At 38.8% G+C, this 27,955-nt stretch overlaps 1 protein-coding gene across 5 annotated transcripts; it reads left to right on the forward strand.

Moving 5' to 3' along the window:
* On the forward strand, positions 1 to 27,897 carry LOC121278921 (elongin-C). Of its 5 annotated transcripts, XM_041189465.1 has the most exons (5): positions 1 to 145; positions 10,938 to 11,079; positions 14,278 to 14,338; positions 16,758 to 16,901; positions 23,942 to 27,897. In XM_041189465.1, the coding sequence occupies exons 3-5, from the start codon at positions 14,335 to 14,337 to the stop codon at positions 24,130 to 24,132; spliced, it is 339 nt and encodes a 112-aa protein (XP_041045399.1). In that variant the 5' UTR covers positions 1 to 145; positions 10,938 to 11,079; positions 14,278 to 14,334; the 3' UTR covers positions 24,133 to 27,897. The 5 variants fall into 5 exon arrangements, with proteins under 5 accessions (XP_041045399.1, XP_041045397.1, XP_041045398.1 ...); XM_041189463.1 differs by lacking the exon at positions 10,938 to 11,079 and having other exon boundaries at positions 2 to 145; XM_041189464.1 differs by lacking the exon at positions 10,938 to 11,079 and having other exon boundaries at positions 104 to 172.
* The last annotated feature ends 58 nt before the right edge of the window (positions 27,898 to 27,955 follow it).

Below are 27,955 nucleotides of genomic sequence, written 5' to 3' on the forward strand. Positions count from 1 at the left end.
GCTTTACAGATTGAATCAATTCCAGCCCATTAATCAATTCTTTTCCTTGAGCTGTTTCGGCGACGGAAGTGATTTGTGTGTTTCCGGGTCAGGGCTCGGGACGGATCCTGAAGACGAGGAGGCCGTGGGTCGGCGCGGTTTCCTGGTAAATGTCCGCCTTTCAAACCAGCCGGTGAGGGGAGCGGGTGGTTATTACTGTACTGGCCGGGGGTGCCGCTCTCGGACTCTCGGTAAAGGAGTACAGGCCCCGGCCGCCCTGTTACTGCCGGAGTCCGGTTCTTTAACGAGTGGTGAGTGAGGGGGGGACCGCGGCCCCGGCCGGTCTTTACTAACCGAGCTGCAGGCCATCGCTCCGTGTTCTGTTTTCCCACTTTGGCGGGGTAGCGGGTAGTTTTAGGGCGACTTGGCTTTCAGTGACTTGTAGCAGAGAGTGAAACAGCTTCAGTCACCGTGAAGTGGTGTCAGGGCACTGGCGTTTACTCAGTGAACCCGACGCTGCTCCATCTTAATTCCAGCATTGATGGATTTTATCTTCCAAAATGTATCATAGTTTGTGAGTATCTTATCTAATGTAGAAATTATATTACAACTGTTAGTTAATTCAGTGACACTTTCACCTGTTAGGAAACATATTGGTTCAATTTCCAATTCAGGTTTGGCGTTCCTTTTTGCAGTTTAGGGATTTTGGTTTTTGCATGAACAAGTGACTATTCAGATGGGAAGTCTAGCCGAGGTTAGAGGAGACAGTTAAACTAAGAATATTAATTGTTGCAGAAGGGCCAAAGATGGTAGCTGTTAGTGATTTTGCGAACCACAAAAAAAACCCTTTAAGTTAATTGTAAAGTTTTTCAAGGCTTGAACGCCACTTAGATATATTTATTCAATCGTTGCATTGAAATTGAATGGCTTGAGCAAAGGCAATCTGATGGAAGCTGATTTGCAAAAGCAAATAATTGAGCAGGATGTCATTGGTAAGAGTGGGCATCCTTGGACTAATGGAAAAAGCCAGAAGCCAAACTACATTGTAATATGAAGGGAAACTAAAAAGCTACAAATATAGGCTTTGTATGTCAGACCATGATGGTAACTAATTCTGAAGTGTGCAATATCTTGCATTATCATTCTTCTGAGATGCTCGGACTTAATACCTATTATTCACCGAAATGTTTTGAAAAGATGAAAAAGCACTGGGTCAGGTGCATAACATTATATTAAACATATTATTACATAAGTTCCAGTGCATTATGCCAATTTAGTCTGTGTATCCAATAAGTTAAATATCATGCAGTGTTGCATTGGAGTTTGTATAGTATCCTTTGTGATGGTAAATTCTAATTAAAAGGTTGAAAATGAAGGACCCATTTTGTGGTGTACTGTGATTGTGTACAGTCATTCTTGTAGCAGTTGGGTAGTGTAGGGAGCTCAGTTATTTGATTTTGTTTTTAATCCCATATTTATGCATAACAGCATTCTTGATTTTTTTTTGTAAGCAACAGTTTAAACTTGTAAAGTGTCCTTAATATGAGAAAACAAGTCATGGTGCTTATTGAAGAGAATCATAATGCAGATGGACAGAATGGGAGACCAAAGATGGATTTTGAAAGAAATGGCAAGCTGGAGCGTTTTATAGATAGTGACTGAAAGATTGAGAGGATAGAGGGAGCCATAGTTGGAGTGAAGGGTGCTGCTGGGATGTATAGCTGGAAGAAATTGCTCAGTCAAGGTTGGGTATGACTGGAAGGGTTTGAAAATGAAGTTAAGGACTTGGCAATTGATATGCTGGGGGATGGGGAGCTCAGTGAGAATGAGGATGCATGGTTTAGTGCATGGGGAGACGACTGTGCTTGTAATTTTTCTGGAGAACTGCAGTAGTGTCTCATATAGCATCTTAATGTGGTAATTAATGAGCTGTTTTGCTTGCATCCAATTTACAATCTATTTACTTGTGTATGTAGGTTATTTCATGGAGAATTCCAGGTAACAAGAAAATATATTAATGTTTAGTGGATTTAGATACTAAAGTGACTGCAGATTTAGCAAATTAGTTGTGAAATTACATTTTAAAATTCTGTACTGAATATCAGTAAGAATACCAGTCTTATTGCATGTTTAATTAAATCTGTTCTTTGCACATTATTGAGCTTACCCCTTCCCGTCCCAACGAGCCACAATGGTAAAGGTTAGACTTCTTGCAAACTGTGATCCCCATTTGTTGCTGCAAATTCCGAATTAGTATTGGCTTAAACCAGCATCTCCCCACCCCCACCCCATCACTTCTAAACAGTGGTCATAATTATGTAGCAGACCCGTGATCATAAATTACTTTTCCTTCACCGATTTCATAAATTGGGGTATAGACTACCAGAGTAAAAGGACTAATAAATTTGTACATCGATGATTAAGTCACAGAGTAGTGTGTACAGTTTAGATGCCCCATTTTAGATAATGTTAAACTAAACTATAAAAGCATGTATGACATAGATTTACTTAGATGATGTAAGGGATAAGAAGCTACAGCTTTGAGGAACGATTAGAGATAGTGGGATTATCTCAAATGAAGAGAAGGCTAAATGCAGATTTAATGGAGATTTAAATTTTGTTGAGTAAACAGGGAAATTCTATTTCTTCTAGTTGAGGAATCATTAACAAAAAGTTATCAATTTAAAATTGTGACTAAGAAAATGAAGAGCTATTGGGAACATTGTTGGAATGTGGAAAGTTTTGCTTTGTGGAGTTGTTAAGGCAGAGTCCATTCTACTTTTTAAGGGAAGAGTGGATAAGTATTTGAATCAAAGGAGGCTCCAGAGCTCTGGGAAAGAACAGGGCATTGGGATTAGTTTTTGTTTTTTCCTTGCAGACTCAGCACAAGATGCAATGAGTCAAATGGCTGCCTCCTATGCTGTAAGTGCTGTTCCTATCACTTTACCATTCAGTATATCTACTTGTCTGGTATAAACATGCCATGAATAAAAGTTGAAAATACCAAAACAGATTCAGCAGTGAATAAGCTGCACTGACCTCATTGGGCAGTTTTGTTTGTCCAAATAAAAAGTCAATGTTAGTTTAATCAAGGGCAACTATAAATCATCAGAATATCCTTAACTTCTTCCTACCCTGAAGATTAATCTGAAAGAGCAAAAGAAGAAAAATATTGGTACAAATATTAAAAGGACTTTGTTGTTTTGGATTTATAGATCATGCTCCATTGAAGCCCCCACAATGACCTTAGCTCTTGCATATTAATGGGGAAAGGTATCATCTCTTCTATGATTTTTTTCCCCCTTTTTGCTAATGTTGGCGACTTATGGATTTTAGATCTACAGGTGCCAACAGGCATCTGATACCTTTCCCAGGTGGCAGTTCTTTCTACCTGTGCCAGGAAATTAATAGGTTATTCAAACATGATTTGAAGCCATTCCAGCCTGCGCACACATCTAGCAGAGGTAAGTGAGTACTAATCAGGAGTGATGCTCCTGGCTGGTAGTTTATTTTTCCCATCCTTAGCTCAGAGGCTTGAACCCAATTGTAGAAGACTCAGCCAAGCTAAAATTGGCCAACCGAGGTCTGGAACTTTCCTGTTGTGTAGTTGTGTAATACATGTTGCATTTTCTCATCTTAGAAGTTTATAACTCCTTAAGATAGGTAAATCACATAGTGAATGAAAATTGAAAGATTTGCATTTGTATAGCATCTTTTACAACTTCAGGATGTCCCAAAGCCATTGCACCAGATGAAGTGCTTTTGAAGTCTAGGCACTGGTGTGATGTAGGAAGTGCAGAAACAAATTTGTGTGATAATCACAAGATAGTCTGTTTTGGTGATGTTGGTTGAGGGATAAATATTGGCCAAAACATTGGGGAGAACTTCCCTGCACTGCTTCAAAATGGTACCACTGATTTTCTTTTTAATGCCTACCTGAAAGGGAAGACGGAGCCCTGGTTTAAACATCTCATCCCGAGTACAGCACCCCTGTCAATGCAGCATTCCCTCAATACTGACCTGTGGTGACAGCCTAGGTTATGTGCCTAAACCCCCAGCGTGATCTTGAATTCATAACTTTGACTCAGGTGAGTGTGCTACCCACTGAACAGCAGCAGTCACACAAAGTTCAAGGGTAGCAGGTGCATGAGAACACCATCACATTCAAGTATCCCTCCAGGTCTCATCCTGATGAGCAGTTTTGAGTTGCTAGATCTGTTCTTAATCTATCCCATTTAGCACAGTGATAATGCCTTGCAACAAGATGGAGTGTCCACCTTGTGAAGACAGGACTTGGTCTCCACAAGAAGTCTCAGCTGCTAAGGGAGCAACAGAAGAGGATAAAGGTACAAAAATGAAAGGGAGACAAACACAAATATTACACTTAAAAGTAAAAAGAGTCAGTCTTCTTAGATGGCTTGAAGTCAGTTATGAACATATGCATTAGGATTAGGCCGCTCAGCCTCTTGAGCCTGCTCTGCCATTCAGTAAGATCGTGGCTGATCTGATTTTAACCTCAACTCCACATTTTCCCCCCCTACCCCCGATAAGCTTTCACCCCCTTGCTTATCAAGAATCTATCTATCTCTGCCTTAAAAATATTCAAAACCTGCTTCCATCACCTTTTGAGGAAGAGAGTTCTAAAGAGTCATGGGAGTAGGTGGAATGCAGATTTCAGGTTACTATCAGGTCAGCCATGATCATATTAAATGGCAAAGCAGGTTTGAGGGGCTGAATGGCCTATTCCTACTCCTTGTTCATATGACCCTCTGAGAAAAGAAAATTCTCCTCATCTGTTTTAAATGGGCAATCCCTTATTTTTAAACTGTGACCCCTAGTTTTAGATTCTCCCATAAGACGAAACATACTTTCCCACATCCACATCCACCCTGTCAAGATCCCCCAGGATCTCATATGTTTCAATCATAGTCACCTCTTACTCTCATAAACTCTAAGCAAGCCAATCTTTACTGAAGACAACCCATCCATTCCAGGTATTAGTCTAATAAACCTTCTCTGAACTGCTAATGCATTTACATCCTGTCTTAAATAAGGACTCCAATACTGTATGCAGTACTCCAGATGTAGTCTCACCAATGCCCTGTATAACTGAAGCATAATCTCCTACTTTTGTATTCAATTCCCCTTGCAGTAAACGCTAACACCTATTAGCTTTCCTAATTACTTCTTGTAGCTGCTGTCTCACCAATGCCCTGTATAACTGAAGCATAATCTCCTACTTTTGTATTCAATTCCCCTCGCAGTAAACGATCACACCTATTAGCTTTCCTAATTACTTGCTGTAGCTGCTGTCAGGAAACTATCATATTTTTCTTAATATTGTGGGATATTTTAAAGCAGGCTTACGTGTGTGGGGTGTATGGTTTTGTGTTTGGGCGAGTTTAACTAAAAACTAAACTAGAGATGATTAGACTGCAAATGATCAAAGAAGTGAGGTGTAAAACAGGTGTTTGAAATGGAGATGAGTAGTTAGTGTGAGGTCTCAGCAGATAGTGTAAATGAAATTTTCAAGATAAGTGGCGAAGTGTTTGATTTTCAAAAGAACATGGGAAATGTTTCTAACTGGCAAGATAAATAAGGCAAGGTTATTACGTTGATTTCTTTATTCCAAAAGTTCTGGCCATAATAATGAAAGATTGTTATATTCTGGGAAAAGTAACTTCTAAAGACAAGCTGAAACAATGGGATTTACAGATCAAAAAGGGAGAAGTATATTTAGAGAAGCATGGAAGGCTGTGTGAGATCTTGAAAGGTGACTGTGTGAAACAGACTTGGAGGAGTGTGGAGGGAGGGGGGAGCCTCGAGCCATCCTGCAGAAATTTGCTGTCCCAGTAACCAAAGTTGTGTTAAAAGCCTTTGGAATTCCATTGTCCAGTGGGTGCTTGTGGTAAAACTGCTGGATGACTTTATAAATTGGGAATCTATTTGGACTGTTGCCTTAAAGTGGGTGTGGCTGGGAGTCTAGTTAAGTAGAAACTTTGGGAACTGTTATAACTGTAATCTTGTAGTGTTTAAGTAGGTTCTTTTGTTAATGTTTTAATTTAATCTTTAAAATCTCTAAAGGTGGTAGTAGTCTCATTACTTCTGATTTCAGTGCAGACTCCAATAAATAGGTTAATACAAATTTCAAAATTGTTGTGATAGTGTAGCCAAGTTTCCCCTGTGGATTTGGTCAACCTGGGAAATACCACCTGCATACTAACCTTTTATGGCTCATGGACTAGGACACCCAGGTCCCCTTCGATCTGAGCTCTGTAATCTCTCACTGTTTAAACAATGTTTTTTTATTCTTCCTGGCAAAATGGACAATTTCCAATTTTTCCACATTATACTCCATTTGCCAGATGTTTGCACTTAATCAATCTATATAGCCTTGTAGCCTCCTTATGTCCTCTTCACAACTTACTTTTCTACTTACCTTTGTATCATTAAATTTAGCAACAATACCATCAGTTCCTTCATCCAAGTCATTGATATGAATTGTATAAGGTTGAGGCCTTTTCACTGATCTCTGTGGCACACCACTTGTTATATCTTGCCAACCAGAAAATGACCTATTTCTGCCTACTTTGTTAGCTAGCCAATCTTCTATCCATGCCAATATGTTACCCCGTGTACAACGAGCTTTTATTTTTTGCAGTAACCTTTGATATGGCACCTTATCAAATTCCTTCTGGAAATCTTAGTACATCTACCGGTTCCCCTTTATCTACAGCATGTGACTCCTTCAAAGAACTCCAATAAATAGGTTAAACATTATTTCCCTTTTGCAAAACCATGTTGACTGTGCCTGATTAGCTTGAATGTATCCAAGTGCCCGATTATAACATCTTTAATAATAGCTTCTAACATTTTCCCAATGACAGATGTTAGGCTAACTGGCCTGTAGTTTCCTGCACTGTCTGTCTCCCTTTTTGTATAAATGAGTTACATTAGCTATTTTCCAATCTAATGGAACCTTCCCCAAATCTAGAATTTTGGAAAAATAAAACCAACGCATCAACTATCTCCCTAGCCATTTTTAAGATCCTAAGATGAAATTCATCTGGACCCAGGGATTTGTTAGCCCACAGCTCCAGCAATTTGCTCAGTACCATTTCCCTGGTGATTGTAATTTTCCCAAGTTCCTCCCTCCCTTCCATTTCCTAATTTACAGCCATTTCTGGGGCGTTACTTGTATCTTCTACAGGTGAAGACTGATACAACATACCTGCTCAATTCATCTGCCATCTCCTTATTTTCCATTGCTAATTCCCCAGATTCACTTTCTATAGGACCAATGCTCACGTTGGTAACTCTTCTTTCTTTTCTAAATAACTATAGAAACTCTTGCTGTGCCTCTCTATTGCGCTAATATATTTCTAGCTAGCTTTCTCTTGTACTCTAATTTTTCCCTCCTTATTAACTTTTTAGTCATTCTTTTGCTGTTTTTTTTTATATTCTGTCCAATCCTCTGACCTGCAGCCCATCCCAGTGCAATTGTATACTTTTTATTTAAGTTTGATACTGACTTTAACTTTTTAGTTAACCACAGATGGTGAGCCCTCCCCTTGGGATTTTTTTTTCTCATTGGAATGTATCTATTCTGTGTATTCTGAAATATCCCCTTAAATGTCTGCCATTGTATCCTCTATTGACCTATCCCTTAACCTAATTTGCCAGTTCACTTTAGCTAGCTCTGGTTTCATGCCCTCAAATGCCATTATTTAAGTTTAAAATAATAAATAGTCTTGGACCCACCTCTTCTCTCCCTCAAACTGAATGTAAAATTCAATCATACTATGAATGCTGCTATCTAGGGGTGCCTTCACAATGGGGTCATTAATTAACCCTACCTCATGAGGCCTAGTATAGTCTGCTCTTTAGTTGGCTCCAGAACATGCTGTTCTAAGAACCTATCCTGAAAACTTTGTGAATTCCTCATCTAGGCTACCTTTGCCCACCTGATTTTTCCAGTTTATATGTGGATTAAGATCCCCCATGATTATCGCTGTACCTTTCTGACAAGCTTCCATTATTTCTTCCTTTATATTCCATCCCCCTGTTAGGGGTCCTGTACACCACTCCCACGAGTGACCTCTTATTTTTATCATTTCATATCTCTATCCAAACAATTTCTATGTCCTAGTTACATGAACTTATGTCACCTTCCTCTATCGCGCTAATACCATTATTTATTAACAGAGCCATCCTCCACCATTTCCTAGCTTTCTGTACTTCCTAAATGTCTCTCGCCTTCAATATTCAGGTCCCAATCTATGTCATCCTACAGCCATGTTTCTGTAATGGCTATTAGATCATACTTATTTATTTCTATTTGAGCTACCAGTTAAACTGTTTGTTTCAAATACTAAATGCTTTCAGATACTGAGCCTTTAGTTTCATCCTTTTATTATTTTTGTAATCTCTAGCCCTGTGCTGATTTACTGTAGAACATCGGTCCCAGAATGGTTCAGGTGTAGTCCATCCCAACAGTACTACCCCCACTTTCCCCAGTACTGGTGTCAGCGTCCCACAAACCAGAACTCATTCTACCACAACAGTCTTTCAGCAACACATTCATTTCTCTAAACTTATTTTCCCCATGCCAGTTTGCACGTGGCTCAGGTAATAATCCAGGATTATTACCTTTTAAGGTTCTGCTTAATTTGGTGCCTAGCTCCTTGTTGAAGAGCCTATGAAGAACCTCTTTCCTTGTGTTGCCCATGTCGTTGGTACCTATATGGGCCATGACGACTGTATTGTCTCCCTCCCACTGCAAGTTCCTCTCCAGCCATGAACAGATGTCACCAACCCTGGCACTGACAGACAACACAGCCTTCTACACTCTCGCTCTTTGCTACAGTGAACAGTGTCAATCTCCCTCACTATACTGTCCCCTACTACCCTTACATACCTTTTTGCTACCCCCTCCATGGTGCCATGGCCAGTCAGCTCATTCACCCTGCAGCCTCCAGTCCCATCCAAACAAGCTAAAAGAACCTCAGACATGTTGGACAATCGCAAAGGCTGAGGGCTCCAGCACTCCTGTCCTCTGGGTCCCCTTATCTGCCACACTCGCAGTCACATCCTCCTGTCCCTGACCACTGACCAAATCAGAAGACCCTATCCTAAGCGGTGTGACCACCTCCTGGTACAAAGTTTCCAGTATATGCGTGGGAACAAGACTCTCTAAGTTCCCCTCCAAGCCACTCACCATCCCTTCAGTTGCTGGGTCAAAATCCTGGAACTCCTCCATCCCCCCCACCCACCCACCCCCAATAGTGCTGTGGGTGTACCTACATCGCATGGACTGCAGCAGTTCAAGAAGACAGCTCACCACCACCATCTCAGAGCAATTAGGGATGGACGATAAATGCTGGCCTAGCCAACAAAACCCACATCCTGTAAAATGAATATTTTAAGCTGAGAAATGTGTTTGATAGAAGGCCCCATGTTGGTCCCTTAACCTCCTGAGCTAATGGTTCATAACTGCTGTCCTAGTTTGGACTTTTGCACTCCCAAGTTAGCAAATTAGTTAGGCTTCCCAGTTCAGATTAAGTAAGATATGTAAGTGTGACGACAAGTTAGGTTTTGTCTGTGATGAAATTCCCTACCCAGAGGTTCAATATCTTGTTGACACCAAATGTCTGGTGAGGCACTGGAATTCAAGAAACCAGCAAGGAATTATTGCCTTTAGGATAGGAGGAGATGAATGATGGGAAGAGAACTGATTTGAAGGAAGGAAGGAGAAAAAAAGTAGAAATTAGGAAAATAAAAGATAGAAAGCACCTTGAATACTTGAAGAAAAATATCCTTAAGTATTTCTGTACCAAACAAAACTTTGACAAGCTGATAAAATTGCTATTTTAGTAATTTGGCTACATAACTAGAAGCACTTGGAGGTTTAATACATTTGTTTCGTTGGTGAATCACTGGCACCGTCTTTTGGATGAAACCAAGGCCCTGTCTGCTGTCTTGGGTGGATGTAAATGATCATGTGGCACTATTTCAATGAAGAGCAGAGGAGTTTACCCAGTGTCCTGGCCAATATGTATCCCTCAATCAACATCGCAAAAACAGATAGTTGATTATCACATTGCTGTTTGTGGTAGTTTTCAGTGTGCAAATTGGCTACCACATTTTCTACATTTCAACAGTGAATCTGCTTCAAAAGTATTTTGTAACACTAAGGCCGTGAAGGGTGTTATATAATTGCAAGTCATTTTTATGATTCAACAGAAATTTCGGTGGATCTTAGCAGTGAAGCCTGGAGTTTTTGCTTTTACAATCATAATATTGCCTTGATCAAACCAAACTTGAAATTTTGGCTTGAGAAATCGGGCAAATGGATACATTTCAAATAGATTTGGAGATTTCAATTAAATTTTGGGAATTCAAACAAATGGTTCTTGGGCATCAAATGAGTGTTGACAGTGGATCCTCAGATGCCATTGTTCCTGTAAAAAGTATCGTTAACAGTCAAGGTTTTGTATCCCATTTACTCAAATGGTTGTGCAATTTTTTTTTAAAATTAAAAGTAATATGGAAATGTTTTGCATGTGCCATGTGAAAATCAATTCATTTTTAAAAATATATATAGGTCCACAGAGTAAAGTATGGATTTTAGACAAATGTCAAATGGTTTTATTCAGGTAAAAGAAATGTGAAAGCAGATGGTGTAATATCTCTTACAATCTCCATTGAAACCACTTATGTTGGATTTCAGGGAGGACGTCTCCTGTCGTTGCCTTTTTGTCCAAATTGAGTAATTATAAATGGGGCAAGTGTTGGTCACCTTTCTGGTACTATTTTAAAAACAAAAACATATGTTGAGGAAAGCAATTTTAAAAGTGCTGTAAATAGAACTGGTACTTGTTTTTCTCTGCATTTTTCATCAGACTCCTAACAGACTGTTCAATAATTGTAGATTACATGTTCTCTACTTTCTTCTGCAGTTGCTGCAAGTTGGGGGTGGAGAGGAAAGAGTGGAGTCCAGCCACTTCGTGACTGAAAAGGGGGTGTCACTCTGAACTATTATGCTGACTGCTTTCAGATCACCAGTAGCATTCGCTCCACTTAGTCTGCTCACCATCTCAGGTGGTACTTGTCTGCAGCATTTCTGACAGCGAAATTTTTCAGTTTGTGCTTCCTGAAGATTTACGAATGAAAAAACTTGCAATTATATAAAGCCTTATCATGTAATCTACAATTATTGAACAGTCTGTTGGGAGTCCAGTATGTACATCCTACATGGAAAGAAATGCCCCATTTATAATTACTTCACCCACATGATATGTACATTTATTGTTGTGTGGATAAATAGAACAACCATTTTGCACAAAGCTGTGATGCAAGTTTGGATATTTGAGGGGAATGTACACCATGACTCCAATTTAACATTGCAACCAAAGGTCAGCACCTCTAATAATATAGCACTCCTTCAGTACAGCACTGAAGTAAAAAGCACATACTTTATGCTCAAGATGAGAATTCTGTCAACTGATCCAAGTTGACTTAGATCTTACCCAGTCTGCAGTGCATGTGAGTTTTTTTTTGCCAGCCATGGAGCTTGGCATAATTTTGGGGGTTTCCTTGGGCGTGGTCTGGGTTGCATTAACAATAGATTCAGTTTCAGCTGACTATAGTGCCTTAGTGAAAAACTATTACCGCAATTTAGAGGAAGTGCATTGTTGAGTCAGTTCTATATCAAAGATTATTTGCAGCTGTGCTGTAGCCAAATGCATAATGCACCAATTGTTCCAGATTTACCTGCTTTCTGACACAAGCTTGTAATATACCTCAGATTTCAACAGATTTGGAATTATTCCAGTTCCTAAAATTAGATGTTTTATCTTTCATACTGATAGTAATTTAGTAACTAACTGAACTGGTTGTTGTCTTTAGATCAGTACTTAAAAAATATTGATATTAGACTTTCAGTAAAGCATTATGATGGACATGTAAGATTGTGATATGAAATGAAGTTATCTAGCAAAACTAATTTGTAGATTTGCCATCTAAATTTGGTTGTCTGTACAGTATTATGTTGATATGGTGAATTAAGTGTTGTAGCAATGTAGTAGATGATTGTTTTCCTCTGCATTGTAATCCCATACATGTCGTTCTTGGGCTCAAAAGGAACCATATAAGTAGGAACATTTTTTATTTATTCTTGCATGGGATGTGGCCATCGTTGACTAGGCCAACATTTGCTGCCTATCCCTGATTACCCTTGAATTGAGTGGCTTGCCATGCCATTTCAGAAGGCCATTAAGACTCCCCACATCGCTGCAGGCCTTGAGTCACATGTAGGCCAGAACTGGTGAGAATGGCAGATTTCTTCTCCTATGCATTTCTAAAGTATAAGTTGAAATATGAATGATGAACCAAAATATGGAGAGATTGGAAGGGGTGACAAAAGGCAATTCCAAAAGGTAGGTTTTAAGGAGGGTCTTAAAGGAGATGACAAGCCATACCTATTTAGGAAGATGATTCCAGAGGTGTGGATGGGTGAAAGGAGAGGAGTTAACAAAAGACTGGAGTTTGAGGATAAAAGAGCTTGGGTGGTGTTTAGAGTTGTGGATCTAGAAGAGGCTGCAGAGATGGGAAGAGGTGAATCCATTATAGGATTTAAATGGAACGATGAGAGTTTTAAATTTGGGGTTTGGGGGATTTGGGAACCAATGTAGGTCAGCACAGATGGCAGCAATGGACAAGCAGAACTTAGTGTGGCATAGGATATCAAGAAGGCTAATGGAATGCTTTCCTTTATTACAAGAGGAATTGAATGTAAAGGTAAGGATGTTATGCTTCAGTTATACAGGGCATTGGTGAGATCACATCTTGAATATTATGTGCAGTTTTGGTCTCTTTATTTAAATCCTATAATGGATTCACCTCTTCCCATCTCTATAACCTCTTCTAGACCCACAACTCCAACCCCCACCCAAGCTCTTTTATCCTTGGTCTCCAGTCTCTTGTGAACCCCTTTCATTTCACCCATCCATTTACTCAGTCAGGGCTCTGGAATCACCTTCAGAAAGCTGGAATTAAAAGTCTAATGACGACCATGAAACCATTTATTGTAAAAATCCATCTGGCTCACTAGTGCCCTTTAGGGAAGGAAATCTGCCATCCTTACCTGGTCTGGCCTATATGAGTCCAGATCCACAGCAATGTGGTTGACTCTTAAATGCTCCCTGAAATGGCCTAGAAAGCCACTCAGTTCTCAGGGGCAATTAGGGATAGGCAATAAATGTTGGCCTAGCCAGTGATGCCCCCATACAGTGAATGAATAAAAAAAAATGTCGGAAATCGTTCAGAGGAGGTTTACAAGATTGATACCTGGAATGAGCGGATTGTTTTATGAGGAAAGGCTAGACAGACGAGGCTTGTTTCCATTGGAGTTTAGAAGGGTGAAGTATGTAAGATCCTAAACAGTATTGACAGGGTGGACGTGGAAAGGATGTTGCCTCTGGAGTGAGTCCAGAACTCTGGAGCACTGTTTTAAAATTAAGGGTTGCCCTTTTAGGATAGAGATGAAGAGAAATTTTTTCTGAGTGTTGTGCAACTTTGGAACACTCTACTTCAGAAGGCAGTGAAGGTGGGGTCATTTGAATATTTTTAAGGCAGAGATAGATGGATTCTTGTAAGGCAAGGGAATCAAAGGTAATCAGGGGTAGGTGGGAATGTGGAATTGAAAACAAACAGATCAGCCATGATCTTATTGAATGGCGGAGCAGGTTTGAGGGCTGAAAGCCTACTTCTGATCCTATTTCGTATGCTTATACAGGCAGCAAAATTTTAGATGAGTTGCAGTTCAAGCAGGAAGAGAGACCAGCTAGTAGAGTCTTAGAGTAATCAATGTTGGGGGCAGCAACAACAGATGAGAGTTTCAGCAATGCCTCGGACAATGCCTTCAGCCACCTGCTCCATGCGAGGTTTCACACAGCGCTTGTAAATATGCTTACTAAAAATGAGTTAAATTTTTTTGGTGCGTCAATTGCACCTCGGCAAGCTTGCATTGGAGTATTAGGAACACTTGTTAAAATTTTCTCTTTTAAAAAAAAATGGTCACTGCATTGTATCCAGGCTTCTTTGCAGTTTGTAATACTGTGCTATAATGTCACCTAGATACTGATGCTATCAGCTAGTCATTTTTGTAAATCATGAGAAATACTTCAAAGACATATCATTCCATTATGACTCTTGAAAAAATGATTTTTAGGTGATGGTCGTATTAACCTATAACTTACAAGTAACACACTTCTTTCTTTTGTTTTCCTCTTTTTTTAGGACTCAGTATTTGAAGGTTTCCTTTTGTTGAAAAATCGGTATCTCATTTTAGTGAAAATGGGCAAGTATTATCCTGGCACCTTTGGATGATTTGTGCTGTGTGTATTTTTTTTATCAGCATATGCTGCATACTTTGTCAAAATAAGAACTTCCCTAATTAAGATTTTAGTTCACCATGTTTATTAATGACTTGGATGATGGAATAGAAAGCCACTTATTCACACTTGCTGATAATATAAAGATAGGCAGCATTGTAAGCAGTGTAAATGGAAGTGTAAAATTACAAAGATCAGATGAATGGGCAAAGCTGTGGCAAATGGATTTCAATGTCAGCAAATGTGAGGTCATCCCCTTTAGACTCAAAAAGGAAAGAACAGGGTACTTTTTAATTGGTGAAAAGCTTGAAATGGTGGAGGTTCAAAGAGACTTGTATGTCCAGGTACATTGATCATTTAAAATGTCATGAGCAAGTACAGAAAATAATCAGAAAGGTAAATGGAATGCTGGCCTTCATACCAACAGGACGAAAATACAAAGGAGTAGAAGCCATGCTTTAGCTATTCAAAGTCCTGGTTAGACCACGACTGGAGTACTGTGAGCAGCTCAGAGCACCATACCTTAGAAAGGATATATTGGCCTTGGAGGGAGTGCAGCATAGATTTACCAGAATGATACCTGGGCTCCAAGGGTTAAATTACAAGGAGGGAGGTTACACAAAGTAGAGTTGTAGTCCCTTAAATTTGGAAGATTTAAAAGATGCTTGTATTGAAGTTTTCAAGATATTGGGGATTTCCCTGCAGAAGGGTATAGACATGTTGCTGAGTGGGCAAGGAAATAGAATGAAATGTGAAGTTATCCACTTCTAGGAAAAATGGAAAGGATTTTTTTGCATGGTGAGAATCTGGGAAATGTTTACAGTCAAAGCGATCTGCATGCCCCTGTATTACTGCAAGCTGACATGCAGTTACAGCAAGAAATTAGGAAGGCAAATGCCAGCTTTTATTACGAAGGCACAAATAAAGTCTTGTTGCAATTATACAGAGCACTGGCCACACCAGGAGTACTATGTGCAGTTTTGATCTCCTTGCCTAAGAAAGGACGTTATACTTTTTCCAGAGAGAGCTCACTGGACTGCTTCCTAGATTTTGGTGATTGTTCCATGAGGAGATAGTGAGTAGACTAGGCCTATATTCCCTAGAGTTTACAAGAATGAGAGGTCAACTAATTGAAACATGTAAAATTTTTCAGGGGCTTGACAGGATAGGTGTTGAGAAAATATTTCCCTGGCTTGAAAATCCAGAACACGATGTCACAGTCTCAATAAGGGAAAGGCCATTTAGTACTGATGTGAGGAGAAACTTTTTCACTCAGAATGGCAAATCTTTGAAATTCGCCATCCCAGTGAGCTGTGGATGCACGGTCATTCAATATATTCAGTCAGAGGTCGCTAAAATTTTGGATACAAAGGGAATTAAGGATTATGGAGATGAAAGAAGGCGGAGTTGAGGCTGAAGGTCAGTTGTGATCTTGTTGATGGCAGAGCAAGCTCAAAGAGCCAAATGACCACCTCTGACTCCTGATCTTTGTGTTTTTATTACATACTTGAAGGCGAGTTCAAAATTATTATGGGTTTTGATGGAGTAAAAACAGGAAATACTGTTTCCACTTGCAAAAACAGTAATAACCAAAGGGCATGGTTATAAGATAATTAGTGAAAACGAAAAGGGAAATGAGAACTCTTTTTCAGCAGTACTGCAATACTGTGGAATGCACTTTCTGAAAGCATGCTGGAAGCAGGTTCTTGTCGTAACTTTCTCTCTCCTCAGGTGTTTACCCAATTTCCTTTTGAGAGTTTCAACTCTATGGGGGAGAGAACAGAGGGAGTGGGAATAATTGGCTTGCCCTTTCAAAAAAGTTGGTTGAAATGCTAAAGCCATTAATATAAGCATAAGTCAAAAAATGCTGCAATAGTGATGTCCAGGCTTTGCTTTCAGGTGGCATTTTTCCAACCAGCGTTAAAAACACTTCCTATTAAAATGTCATTCCAACAATACTGAACTTTAATTCAAATAATGTTATAATTTAAACTTCTAATGACATCCATGACATTTGAGGATATCTGCCACACAACAGTCTAATTCCACTAATATATCTCTTTAAATCTCACTTTGTAGTTTAATCTTTGTAATTTAAAAAAAAATTTCAATCATTGCTGTTTGACAACTGTCACTATCTTTCAAGCGTTTTATAGCTGAGTTATAAGTTTTCAAAATTCAGGAGTCCGTTATATCCAATCTGTTGTAGTAACCTCCATCTCAAATGTAGGAATTAGATAAAGGCACTGTTTAAGTCTCTAATCTAAATTAAATGTTTCTACAATTAAAACCTTGTGTGTTGATGCTGTTTCATTGTATATTTAAAATGATTTGAATTAAATGAACTATAGAAAGTTTAATAAAAACATTCTTAACATTTCTCAGATGGAGAAGAGAGGACCTATGGAGGCTGTGAAGGCCCTGATGCTATGTATGTAAAGTTGATCTCCTCTGATGGCCATGAATTTATTGTAAAGCGAGAACATGCATTGACTTCTGGCACAATTAAAGCTATGTTGAGTGGCCCAGGTAAGTTGTACAGTCACTTATTTATCCACAATTAGTGACATGGGAAAGCTGGGTCTGTGGATCCATACATTTGAAACTTCTAATTCTGTGCCCACTTACCCCCTTGTGCCCCCCAACCTCAACCTAAAGGTGCCTCTTCGTGGATTAAGAGGTGGTTTTTCCCTATTCTCTTCCCACCCCCCAAGATTTATGACTGAAACAACGCACACAAAAAATAAAAACAAAATGCTGGAAAAACCCAGTCGGTCTTTCAGCATCTGTGGAGAGTGAAACAGAGCTCACGTTTCGAGTCCAATATGAATCTTCAGGTTCCAAAGAAATGTTAACGCTTTTTCTCCACAGATGCTGGCAAACTGGCTGAGTTTTTCCAGCATTTTCTGTTTTTATTTCAGATCTCCAGCATCCACAGTATTTTGCTTTTATCTCACAAAAAATAACTGCCCTTTGCCCACCCCTTTTGCAGGAAGGGCTTCTAAAAGTATTGCAATTTTTAAGAGGTTTCTGCATCAATTGTTAACATGACAACTCCCTATATATGTATATATTTAGTAGGGTTTAGAGATGTGCAATCTTAAAGCATAGCCAATCTTGAGCACCAGGGAAGCATTATAGCTAGAAGGTGATATCTTTAAAATTGAATCTCTTAGCCCTATTTGCAGACAGTTCACATCCCTATGCTTTGCAGTAAATTAAACATTTTATATGTGCATTGTCTCCCTCTGCTTAAACAAAATGTCTCATAAACCTTAATGTACATATGGAGTTATATATAGTTTTCCAAATGATCTTTCATGAAACTAAACTTATGATGAAACTACAGCTTAAACATGGGCAAAAAAATCACTGGCAGCACTGGGTTTGCAAATAATTTTGTTGTTTTACCAAAACCTTTTTTTTTAGTTTCTGTGGAATGAAATGAATTTTTCATATTTACACAAACTATTGTCTGCTAAAATATAAGTTTACTGCATTCAAACAAATGATCTGCACCCATAAATGTTTAAGCTTTTGTTTCTGAATTTGGAGAACAAATATTGCCTCGAGAGCTTTAAATCTACTTGTTTGGCATCCTTTCCTGTAATTTGGACTGAACTGCACTATTCACCAAAATACTGAAGAGTAATTTGAAGTTTGAGGACCCACTGCCTCAGACAACAGAAACAACCTAAGCATTGAATAATTGGCTCTGTTCTGTTCTGTTTTTTTAATTATGGTACCACTAAGTTTATTACAGATGTTGCTCTCCTCAGTGAATGTAGTTTCAGTAAATATGGTTAGTCAGAATTGCACCTCAAAACAATTATATAAAAGTATTTATATAAATGAGTTTTTCTTCTGATATTTCTCTCCCTTTATAAACTGGTTAATCTGATCTAGCAGGAGAAATTGTCAATCCCTTGAAACTTCCCTGAGTTTTCAGTTCTAATGAAGGGGTATATACCTTAAAAGGGAAAGATTAAACAGACTTCCTATACAGCAGCTTAGCTTGTTCTGAACCACAGGTTACCTATGAACATGCCACAAGAGTTCAAGTAGCAACAACTAAAATTGCAGATGAATGCCAAAAGGCAGTTTGATTTGCACTATTAACTGTTGAGTAGTAGAAACAGAAAGTGGGCATGGTTTAACATGTTTTATGTTCTGAAACTTTGTGAAAAAATAATGTTAGATCATTAATTTTATCTTCATATTCCAGTAATCTCCATAGCAATATGTTTAAAATGTCAACTGACAGAATTCTAAACTAATTTGTTTAGTAGTAGTGCAAAAGATTTTGTGCGTTCATGACCAGGTTAGCAGATTGGAAATTGTCAGTTGTTAGGTGAAGATGCTGAATTTCTTTTAATCCCCTGTTGCCATTCCTATAGGATTTATCCGCTTCCTTTTTGACTTTATCCATTGCCAGCACTTGATTCTGCTAAATTTGAATAATTAAACCTGTAACTTTTGCTTTTGTATAAAGTTAAACCTAAAATCTGAATTTGCATTACAAATTGTGTATTAAAGCTTTCTGATAACAAATCTAGTTGCTTGGGCAACAAAATATTTGGACTTTCATCAGAAAGGTGGGGAAAAAAGAACCCATTTAAGCTTTGCTGTGGGTTGCAGCATCTAACTGCAAGTTCAGCAATTGTCTCAAACAGCAGGCTCACTGGTTGGGAGACCGTTTATATCCTGAATGGTGCTTGCCACATATCTTGGCTGAATTTTAAGTTCTCACCAATGCTGGATAACTGTTTGGAACTAAGACAAAGTTAGTGTGCATTTACTCTTTCAATCTTGGAGAATTCTGCAGCACAATTTATACAGCAGCATGCTCCCATGCACTCAGCTGGAGGAGGATAGGCAGAGAGCAGGATGCATAAGTAGAGCAACAAAAGCATGGGAACATAATGTTAGAAGTAGGAGTAGGCCATTCAGCCCCTCAAGCCTGCCCTGTCATCCAATTAAATCATGGCTGATCTGCCTCAGACCTCAACTCCTCTTTCGTGTCAGCTCCTCAGAGCCCTCAACTCCCCGATATTTCAAAAATCTACCTATTCTTTAAATACTTTATGATCTATCCTCCACAACTAGAGAATTGCAGACATTCATTGCCTTCTAAGAGAAGAAATTCATTCACATCTCAGTTTTAATTAGTGTCCCCTTATTCTGGAGCTATGTCCCCTGGTTGGAGACTCCTCCACTAGTGGAAACATCTTCCCAACATCTGCCCCTGTCAAGCCCCTCAGAATCTTGTACATTTCAATAAGATCATCCCTCATTCTTCTAAACTCTTAATGAATAAAGGCCTAACCCGTTTAGCCATTCTTGATAAATCAACCCCTTCATCCCAGGAATCAGCTTAGTGAATCTCTTTTGAACTGCCTGTGAAGCCAATGCATCCTTTCTTAAATACAGGGACCAAAACTCTACACAGCATTCCAGGTGCAGCCTCACCAACACCCTGTACAGTTGCAACAAAACTTTCCTATATTTAAACTCCAACCCCCTAGCAATACAGGCCAAAATTTCACTTGCCACCTTAATTGCTTGCTGCTCCTGTAAGCTAACTTTTTGTGTTTCATGCACAAGAACACCCGGATCCCTCTATGCTGTGCTTTTTTGGAGTCTCTCTCCATTTAAATAACAGTCTGCCTTTTGATTCTTCCTACCAAAGTGCATGACCTCTCACTTTCCTACATTAAACTCCATCTGCAGATTCCTTATGTCCTCATCACAACATGCCCTCCCACCTATTTTTGTATCATCAGCAAATTTGGATACATTACACTCTGCCTCCTCCTCCAAGTCATTAATATAGATAGTAAGTAGTTGAGGCACTAGGACTGATCCTTTGGCCCTCCATTAGTTATGTCTTTCCAACCTGAAAAAGACTCATAATCCCGACTCTGTCTTTGTGTGTTAACCAATCCTCAATTCATGCTAATAATCAACCCCATTACCGTGAGCTCCTATCTTGTGCAATAATCTTTTATGTGGCACCTTATCGAAAGCCTTCTGGAAATCCAAATACACTACATCTACCAGTTCCCCTTTTATCAACTCTGCTTGTTATATCCTCAAAGAACTCTAGCAAATTTGTCAAGCATGATTTCCCTTTCATAAAACCATGTTGACTGTTTGATTGCGTTAAAGCGTTTCTAAATGTCCTGCCATTTCTTCCTTAATAATGGTCTCCATTATTTTCCCAACGACAGATGTTAGACTGACTGCCCTATAGTTTCCTGCTTTTTGTCTCCCTCACTTCTCGGAGTGTCACATTAGCAGTTTTCCAATCCGCTGGGACCCTCCCGGAATCCAGTGAGTTCTGGAATATTTCGACTAATGCCTCCCTATCTCTGCAGCCACTTCCTTTAAAACCCTTGGATACAGGCCTTCAGGTCCTGGTGACTTGTCTGTCTTTAGTCCCATTAGTTTGTCAAATAATTTGTCCCTCATGATAGAGACTGTTGCAAGATCTTTCCTCCAATTAGCTCCTTGCACATCTGATATCTTTGAGATGTTTATAGTGTTCTCCACTGTGAAGACCAATGCAAAATATTGGTTTAAATTACTGCCATTTCACTCTTCTCTGTTATCAGTTCTCCAGTCGCACCCTCCAAGGGCCCCACGCTCACTTTAGCCACTCTTTCTTTTCATATACCCATAGAAGCTCTTGCTGTTTGTTTTTATATTTCTTGCCAATTTACTTTCATTATTCAATTTTCTCCCTCTTCATTAGCTTTTTAGTCATCCGCTGCTGGTTTCTAAAAATTTCCCAATTTTCTGGCTTGCCACTAGTTTTCGCACGCTTTGTATGCCTTAGTTTTTGATTGGATACTCTCCTTGACCACCTTGTTAACCACAGGTCGTTCATCCTTTTCATTGAGCCCTTTTTGACTGGGATAAATTTTTATTGAGCATTATGAAATATCTGCTTGAATGTCTGCTATTGCTCATCCACTGACCTTAGTCTATTTTCTCAGCCCACTTTAAACAGCTCTTGTTCTTCATACTTCTGTGATTGCCCTTATTTGAGTTGAGGGCACTGGTTTGAGACCCAAGTTGCTCGTCCTCAAACTGAATTTGAAACACAACCATGTTGTGATTGCTTCCCCTAGTGGATCCTTAACTACAATATCTCTTATTAATCCCACCTTGTTACACATTACTAGATCTAAAATAGCCTGTTCCCAGGTAGGTTCTGCAACATATTGCTCTAAGAAACAATCCCTGATGCACTCTACAAATTCGTCTTCCATGTTACCCCTGCCAATCTGATTTGTCCAATCAATATGCAGATTAAAATCACCCATGACAATTTTATTTATTTCCTGATTTTATACTTTGTCCTACAGTGAGTCAACTGTTCAGGGGCCTATAGATGATTCCCACCCATGATTTCTTCCCCTTGCTATTCCTTATTTCCACCCAAACTGATTCCACATCACAATCTATTGCATCTATATCATTACTCACCACTGCACTGATACCTTCCTTTATTAACAAAGCTGCGCCACCTCCTTTTCCTTTTTGCCTATTTTTCTGAATGTCGAGTACCCTCGAATATTGAGTTCCCAGCTTTTGTCACCCTGCAACCACATCTCTGTAATGGCTATCAAGTCATATTCATTTATTTCTATTTGTGCCGTCAACTCATCTATCTTGTTACAAATGCTGCATGCATTCCAATAAAGAGCTTTAAGCTTTGACTTTTTAAAATTATTACACATTCTGGTTCTAGTTTCTGCTGCACTCTTCTACTTATATTTTCTGCCCCTTCCTGTCACACTTTGATTATCATTTGCCTCTTCACTACCCTGCACCTCTGCTCTCTTGATTCTTTTTGATTTGTTAAACTTCCCTTCAATTGAACCCTCCCCCCCCTAATTAGTTTAAAGCCCTATCTACAACCCTAATTATACGATTTGCCAGGACACTGGTCCCAGCATAGTTCAAATGAAGCCCGTCCCAATGGAACAGCTCTATCCTTCCCCAGTACTGGTGCCAGTGCCCCATGAATCAGAGCTCATTTCTCCCACGCATTTACCTCTCTAATCTTATTTACCCTACACCAATTTGCATGTGGCTCAGGTAGTAATCTGGAGATTATTACCTTTGTAGTTCTGCTTTTTAATTTAGCCCTGAGCTGGACCTCTTCCCTAGTCATTGGTATCTCTTTGGGCCCTAGCAACTGGATCCTTCCCACCCACTCCAAGTTCCCCTCCAGCCCAGAAGAGATGTCCTTAACCTTGGCACCAGGTAGGCACCACAGCCTTTGGGACTCTCTTTGCTGCAGAGAACAGTATCTATTCCCTTAACCTTGCTATCCTTTATTACTACTACATTTCTATTTTCTCCCCCCACTTGAATGGTGCTCTCTACCACGGTGCTGTGGACAGTTTGCTCATCCTCTCTGCAGTCTGTGCCCTCATCCGTACCGGGAGCAAGGACCTCACACCTATTGGACAATGGCACTGGCTGAGGCTCCTCCAAAGCTAAATTCTGGATCCTCATACCTGCCTCACTCGCAGTCACACCCTCCTGTCCCTGACCACGGTCCAATTTGATGTAATTATTCTAAAGGGTGTGACTGTCTCCTGAAACAGTATCCAGTTAACTCTCCCCCTCACTGATGTGTTGCAGTGTCCACAGCTCAGACTCCAGCTCATCAGCTCTGAGCAGAAGTTCCTCGAGCAGTCAACACTTGCTGCAGATGTGGTCACCACAGATCGCACTGGTGTCCACCAGCACCAATGTACTTCAGCTGCAACACATCACCTGCCCAGCCATCTCTCTTCTATTTAATTAATTTGTATGTTAAATATTTTAAAAGTGAATTTCTTAACTACTTTTCAGCTGTAATAATTTTAATTCAGCTGTAATGATTTAAACCATTTGGTCAATCAAAAGAGACATGCAAAAGATACCCACCAATAACCTACCTGTTTTCCTTTGGTGTTGCACTTCAGCTCTGACAGGTAGAAACAGGCTGAAGGGGCTCTCTGCCACCGGTTTTTATCTCCTGCCACGGCTGCCCTTCTCATGCAGGTCCGCTTCTCGTATATTACACAAGTCAGACATTTTCTCCCCTCCCATAATGTTCTATATTGGTGTGCAGGTGGTTTGTAGCTGTTAACTTTCCTCAAATAATTTTCACGATAAACGAATAGTTGCAGCCCTATGTATCCATACTGTACCATTCCTGTGCTGATACGGTTCCCAGCTGACTTTCCATCCGCTACCCCTATAGGATGATTACTGGTAATTGCTAACCTGTTCCAATGAATTATGCCTTTGGAATCAATAGTGGTATGGACCTTAATGTTATCCTCCTAATTTGCTGATTCATGGTATGTTTGGAAGTGTCAACAGTTGAAAGAGTTTTATATATTTTTAAAAATCAATAAAAAAAACTATTTAGTGTAGGAGCTCTGGACAACTGCTTAATGTTCTTGAGGTCAAAATAATCCACAGTACTATAATCAAATATTTCATGTTGAGGGTTAATCAAGATCTTAAGTGCAGTATTTTGATGTTGGTTTTTGATCTTTCAGGACAGTTTGCTGAAAATGAAACGAACGAAGTAAATTTTCGTGAGATTCCATCCCATGTGCTATCAAAAGTGTGCATGTATTTTACCTACAAGGTTCGCTACACCAACAGTTCTACAGAGATTCCTGAATTTCCAATTGCACCAGAGATAGCACTGGAACTGCTGATGGCTGCAAACTTCTTAGATTGTTAGAAAATAAAAATGTAACTTATAACCCAAAAAAAGATGTTAAGCTTCTGTATTTAACTACTTGCACAATCAATAAGTGACTTTAAAATGGTGTTGCGTATGTGTCTGATAACTCACAAAATCTTTTCTTTTATCCAAGATATTTTTTTTTTCAAGCATTGAGTAAAGATAATGAGGATCCTTTGGCTTCTTGTATATTACACAAATCAGACATTTTCTCCCCTCCCATAATGTTCTATATTGGTGTGCAGATGGCTTGCAGCTGTTAACTTTCCTCATAATTTTCACGGAAAACAAATAGTTGTAGCCCTCTGTGTATCCATACTGTACCATTCTTGTGCTGATACAGTTCCCAGCTGAATTTCCATCCGCTACCCCTATAGAATTGACTAGTAATAAAGTGTCTTAAAAGTACTGTAGCCATATTGTATTAGTATGTAACTGCATTTCCTCTGCACCACATCATGGAGCTTCTATCAAAACTGCAATTTTACTTTTCTAGTAGTTTATAAGTTGAGTTTGTTTTTTCTATTTCTTTATCCCTACCTGGAGTTACTATTGTCTAAACAGTTCTTAAATTCAAGTTCCTCTGCTTAAGTTCCAAAGTAACATTGTCCCTGTTCTTTTTAAGTTAAGGGAGACTACAGGTAAGTATGAATAAGTTTACTGAATACCACCTTAGTTCTATTTTTTTAAAAAGCTTCATTTGCACAAATTCAAAGAATAATGCAAACTTGATAGGGGTCAGAGGGATTCCTTTGAGTATCTGTCAATTACTTCGTTTCTTCAGAGAATCTAATTATTTTATAATTCTGAGATTTATGTACTTGTGGTCAACTTTCATGTTCAGGTTGAAGGTTGTCAGTAATAAGTAATGAAACTCATCTATATTTTACTTCCAGTATCAATGTCAAACACAATTTAATTTTAAACTGACATAATGAAGAGCAGTGCTCCCTTTTGTGGCTCTTGCCTTTGGGGAAAAAATGTCAAATTTCTATTTCTTTTACAAGCTTTGTTTTTGGGATTTTTTTTCTGAGCAGGGTTAGTACCAAACTGAGCTCATGTCCAACAGGAATTGGGTTGAGGCTGCCCAAAATTCACTTCTATGTTGAATGCTTCCAGTAGATTGAGAAATTGCTCATCCTGTTATTTTTGGGATTCAAACCAAACATCCAGTTAGTATTGGCTCGATTGCTAATTCACCCAGACCCTCACTATTGCTGTCACTTTCTTTTTGGTTTTGCCTCCCCTCACCCCACCCCCTGTCCCCCACCCCAAAAAGAATTGTGTTGCAGTTGATGTCCAATCCATTCCACTACAGTTGATTCATACCAACATCTGATTGTCCAAATGCCAAGTATACACTAGGATAGTACCACAATATTGTAGAACCAGTAACTGGATAAAGCCACCCCTCATTGTTTTTATACTTGTTTGAGGGCTGTTTATAAAGTAGCATTGGCAAAGTTTTGGTAACACCTCAACTGGGAATGAAGGAGGACATGAAACAATAAATGTTAAAATAATTTTAAACGGCTTAATTGATGAAAAATCATTGTTTAGATACTGAGATGTTCAATACTTATTATGTAGTCTTTAACAGTCTACTGATTTAAACTAGTGAATTCTCCCATCTCATTACCAAAATACTTTGCACTATTTTTACTTTTATATTTTTATAGCAAAAATATTATTCAGATGGAATAAAGAAATTCATATGTGAATAGACTGAAGCCACTCTAGTTAATGGTAGCCCTCATTCCCCAACTTCCCTACATCTGTCTTCTCTTCTCCCCTCCCCAACCACCTCCCCACACACGCACGCGCACACACACACACCATCACCTGGCAACTAATTAGATATTTGAAAAATATTTTTAATAGACAAAATGATTATTGAACCTTTCAGATCTCATGTCTGACAAATTTGAATGTGGATGGCCGTATGTTCAAAGATGAGCTGATTCAATTGGGCTCATATCTCTCAAATTTTATAACTCTTAGTTTTGAAGTTCCAACTCCTGCAGTGCTGTCCAATAAATTAGTTAGTCCTGTTAAAAGCGTCATGTCATAGTTTTCCCTCCATACTAAACTGTTCAAACAGGATCAGCAGTTTGTTATAATGTTCCACATATGCACAAACATATATTAAATACTGGGAATTTTAATTCAAGAGTTGTTTTGCTGCAAAGGCTTTTTGTGTGTACACTTTTACTAGCATGAGTTAAAAGTTTTGCATGCACTGCACCCCTCCTTTTCACATTTCATATGACCTGTACATTTCACCCTTTTTTTAAACTACTGTTGCACACCTGTCACAATATAGATCACTTATTGTCAAACTTACTATCACTTATACTTCTAGTTGATTCTTCTCACTTGACCTCTGATCCTCTCAGCTTAATTATTCTATCTCCTATACCTGGTGCTAGTCAACTTGCCTGAGGTTTATGCTTCAATTAAGTGACCTTTCCAAAATGTGCTGCTAATTATTTAAAACTTTCCTTCACCTGTCAGCCTTTGCCTGCAGGTACCCAGCCATCAGCTGGGAGCTATAACATTTTTCTTGGGTAGTTTATCCTCCTCCTCTTGCACCATAGGACCTTGTCCACAATGGTTTGTTTGAGACTATTTAGCTATCAGTCAACTTCAACATGGATTCCTGCAAAACTTTCCACTCGAATGTTTAAGTCTAGCTACAGTGTTTTGTTTATATTGTTCCTGGTGCTTGTTTTACTAAGTACAATTCTGCCAGTTATTTTGAAGTCCATACACTGATAGTTTCCATTTGCCAGCTTTGATGTAATTTGCTATAGCAATGAGAAGAAATTTAATAGATAGCAGAGGAAACTCAGCTATTGAGTGTTGAATTTGTCATTAGTGAAATAGGTCCTAGAGTATAGTATACTGTTTGGATCCCCTTTCCTTAAAAAATATATATTGAAAAATATTCAGAGAAGAGTGGTTCTAAGTCTTACAGGACTAAATGAAGAAAGATTGATAGATATAACTTGTCAAGAGTCTTTGAATGAACGAACAGTGTCGATAAGGTAGAGGTAAAACTATTGTTTGAATTAAACTTTTGAGTTATAACATCTATATTAAAATCTGCATATGTCCGCAAACCTACCTTCCTGTTCATGATTGGTGTTGAACATTTAAATATTAGCAATTTCCCATGTACATGGTTGTAATGGTTTATTAATGAAATGAATTTAAATCATTGAATTATTTATTTTTAAAAATATCTGCTTTTTTATGTTGAAATACCTAATATCCAAAATAAGATATCAAACAAAAAGCAGAAGTATTTTACCATATCCTGGTAACTGCATTAAAATCTTTACTTGAAGGTCTGACCTCCTAAGAGCTGTGGATTGGACTTGATATTTTTGCCCATGTGATGGTTTTGTTAGCTGAAGGTAGGCTCTGCAACTTGAGCTTATATGCAGCCTGCACAAATTCAGAGGGTGCATCCATAGCATTTAGATAAATAAGTAACAATGTTTCTTTGTCTTTAACAAAATACTATTTGACTTTTGAAAATTATTTGGAAAAAAACCCAAGGATAAACTTAAGAAACTTTTTTCAGGTAAAATGGAGTTAAATGTGCCTGTATGAGAGAAATAGAAAATGACAATGCTGTGGATAGCAAATTCTTATTAATAGATACTTTATAAATTTTAAAGCATAATCTGAAAATGTCTTCCTAATTGAGCTTTTTCAAACCGTTATATTTATATCAAATAAAGCCTGTAATTATCACCTGTGTTTTGTCAACAGATAGGAAATATAGTAGTCAAGTACTAACATGTGGGAGAGT

Source organism: Carcharodon carcharias, chromosome 6 (genome assembly GCF_017639515.1).
Source record: "Carcharodon carcharias isolate sCarCar2 chromosome 6, sCarCar2.pri, whole genome shotgun sequence".
In the NCBI taxonomy this organism is placed as follows: Eukaryota; Metazoa; Chordata; class Chondrichthyes; order Lamniformes; family Lamnidae; genus Carcharodon; species Carcharodon carcharias.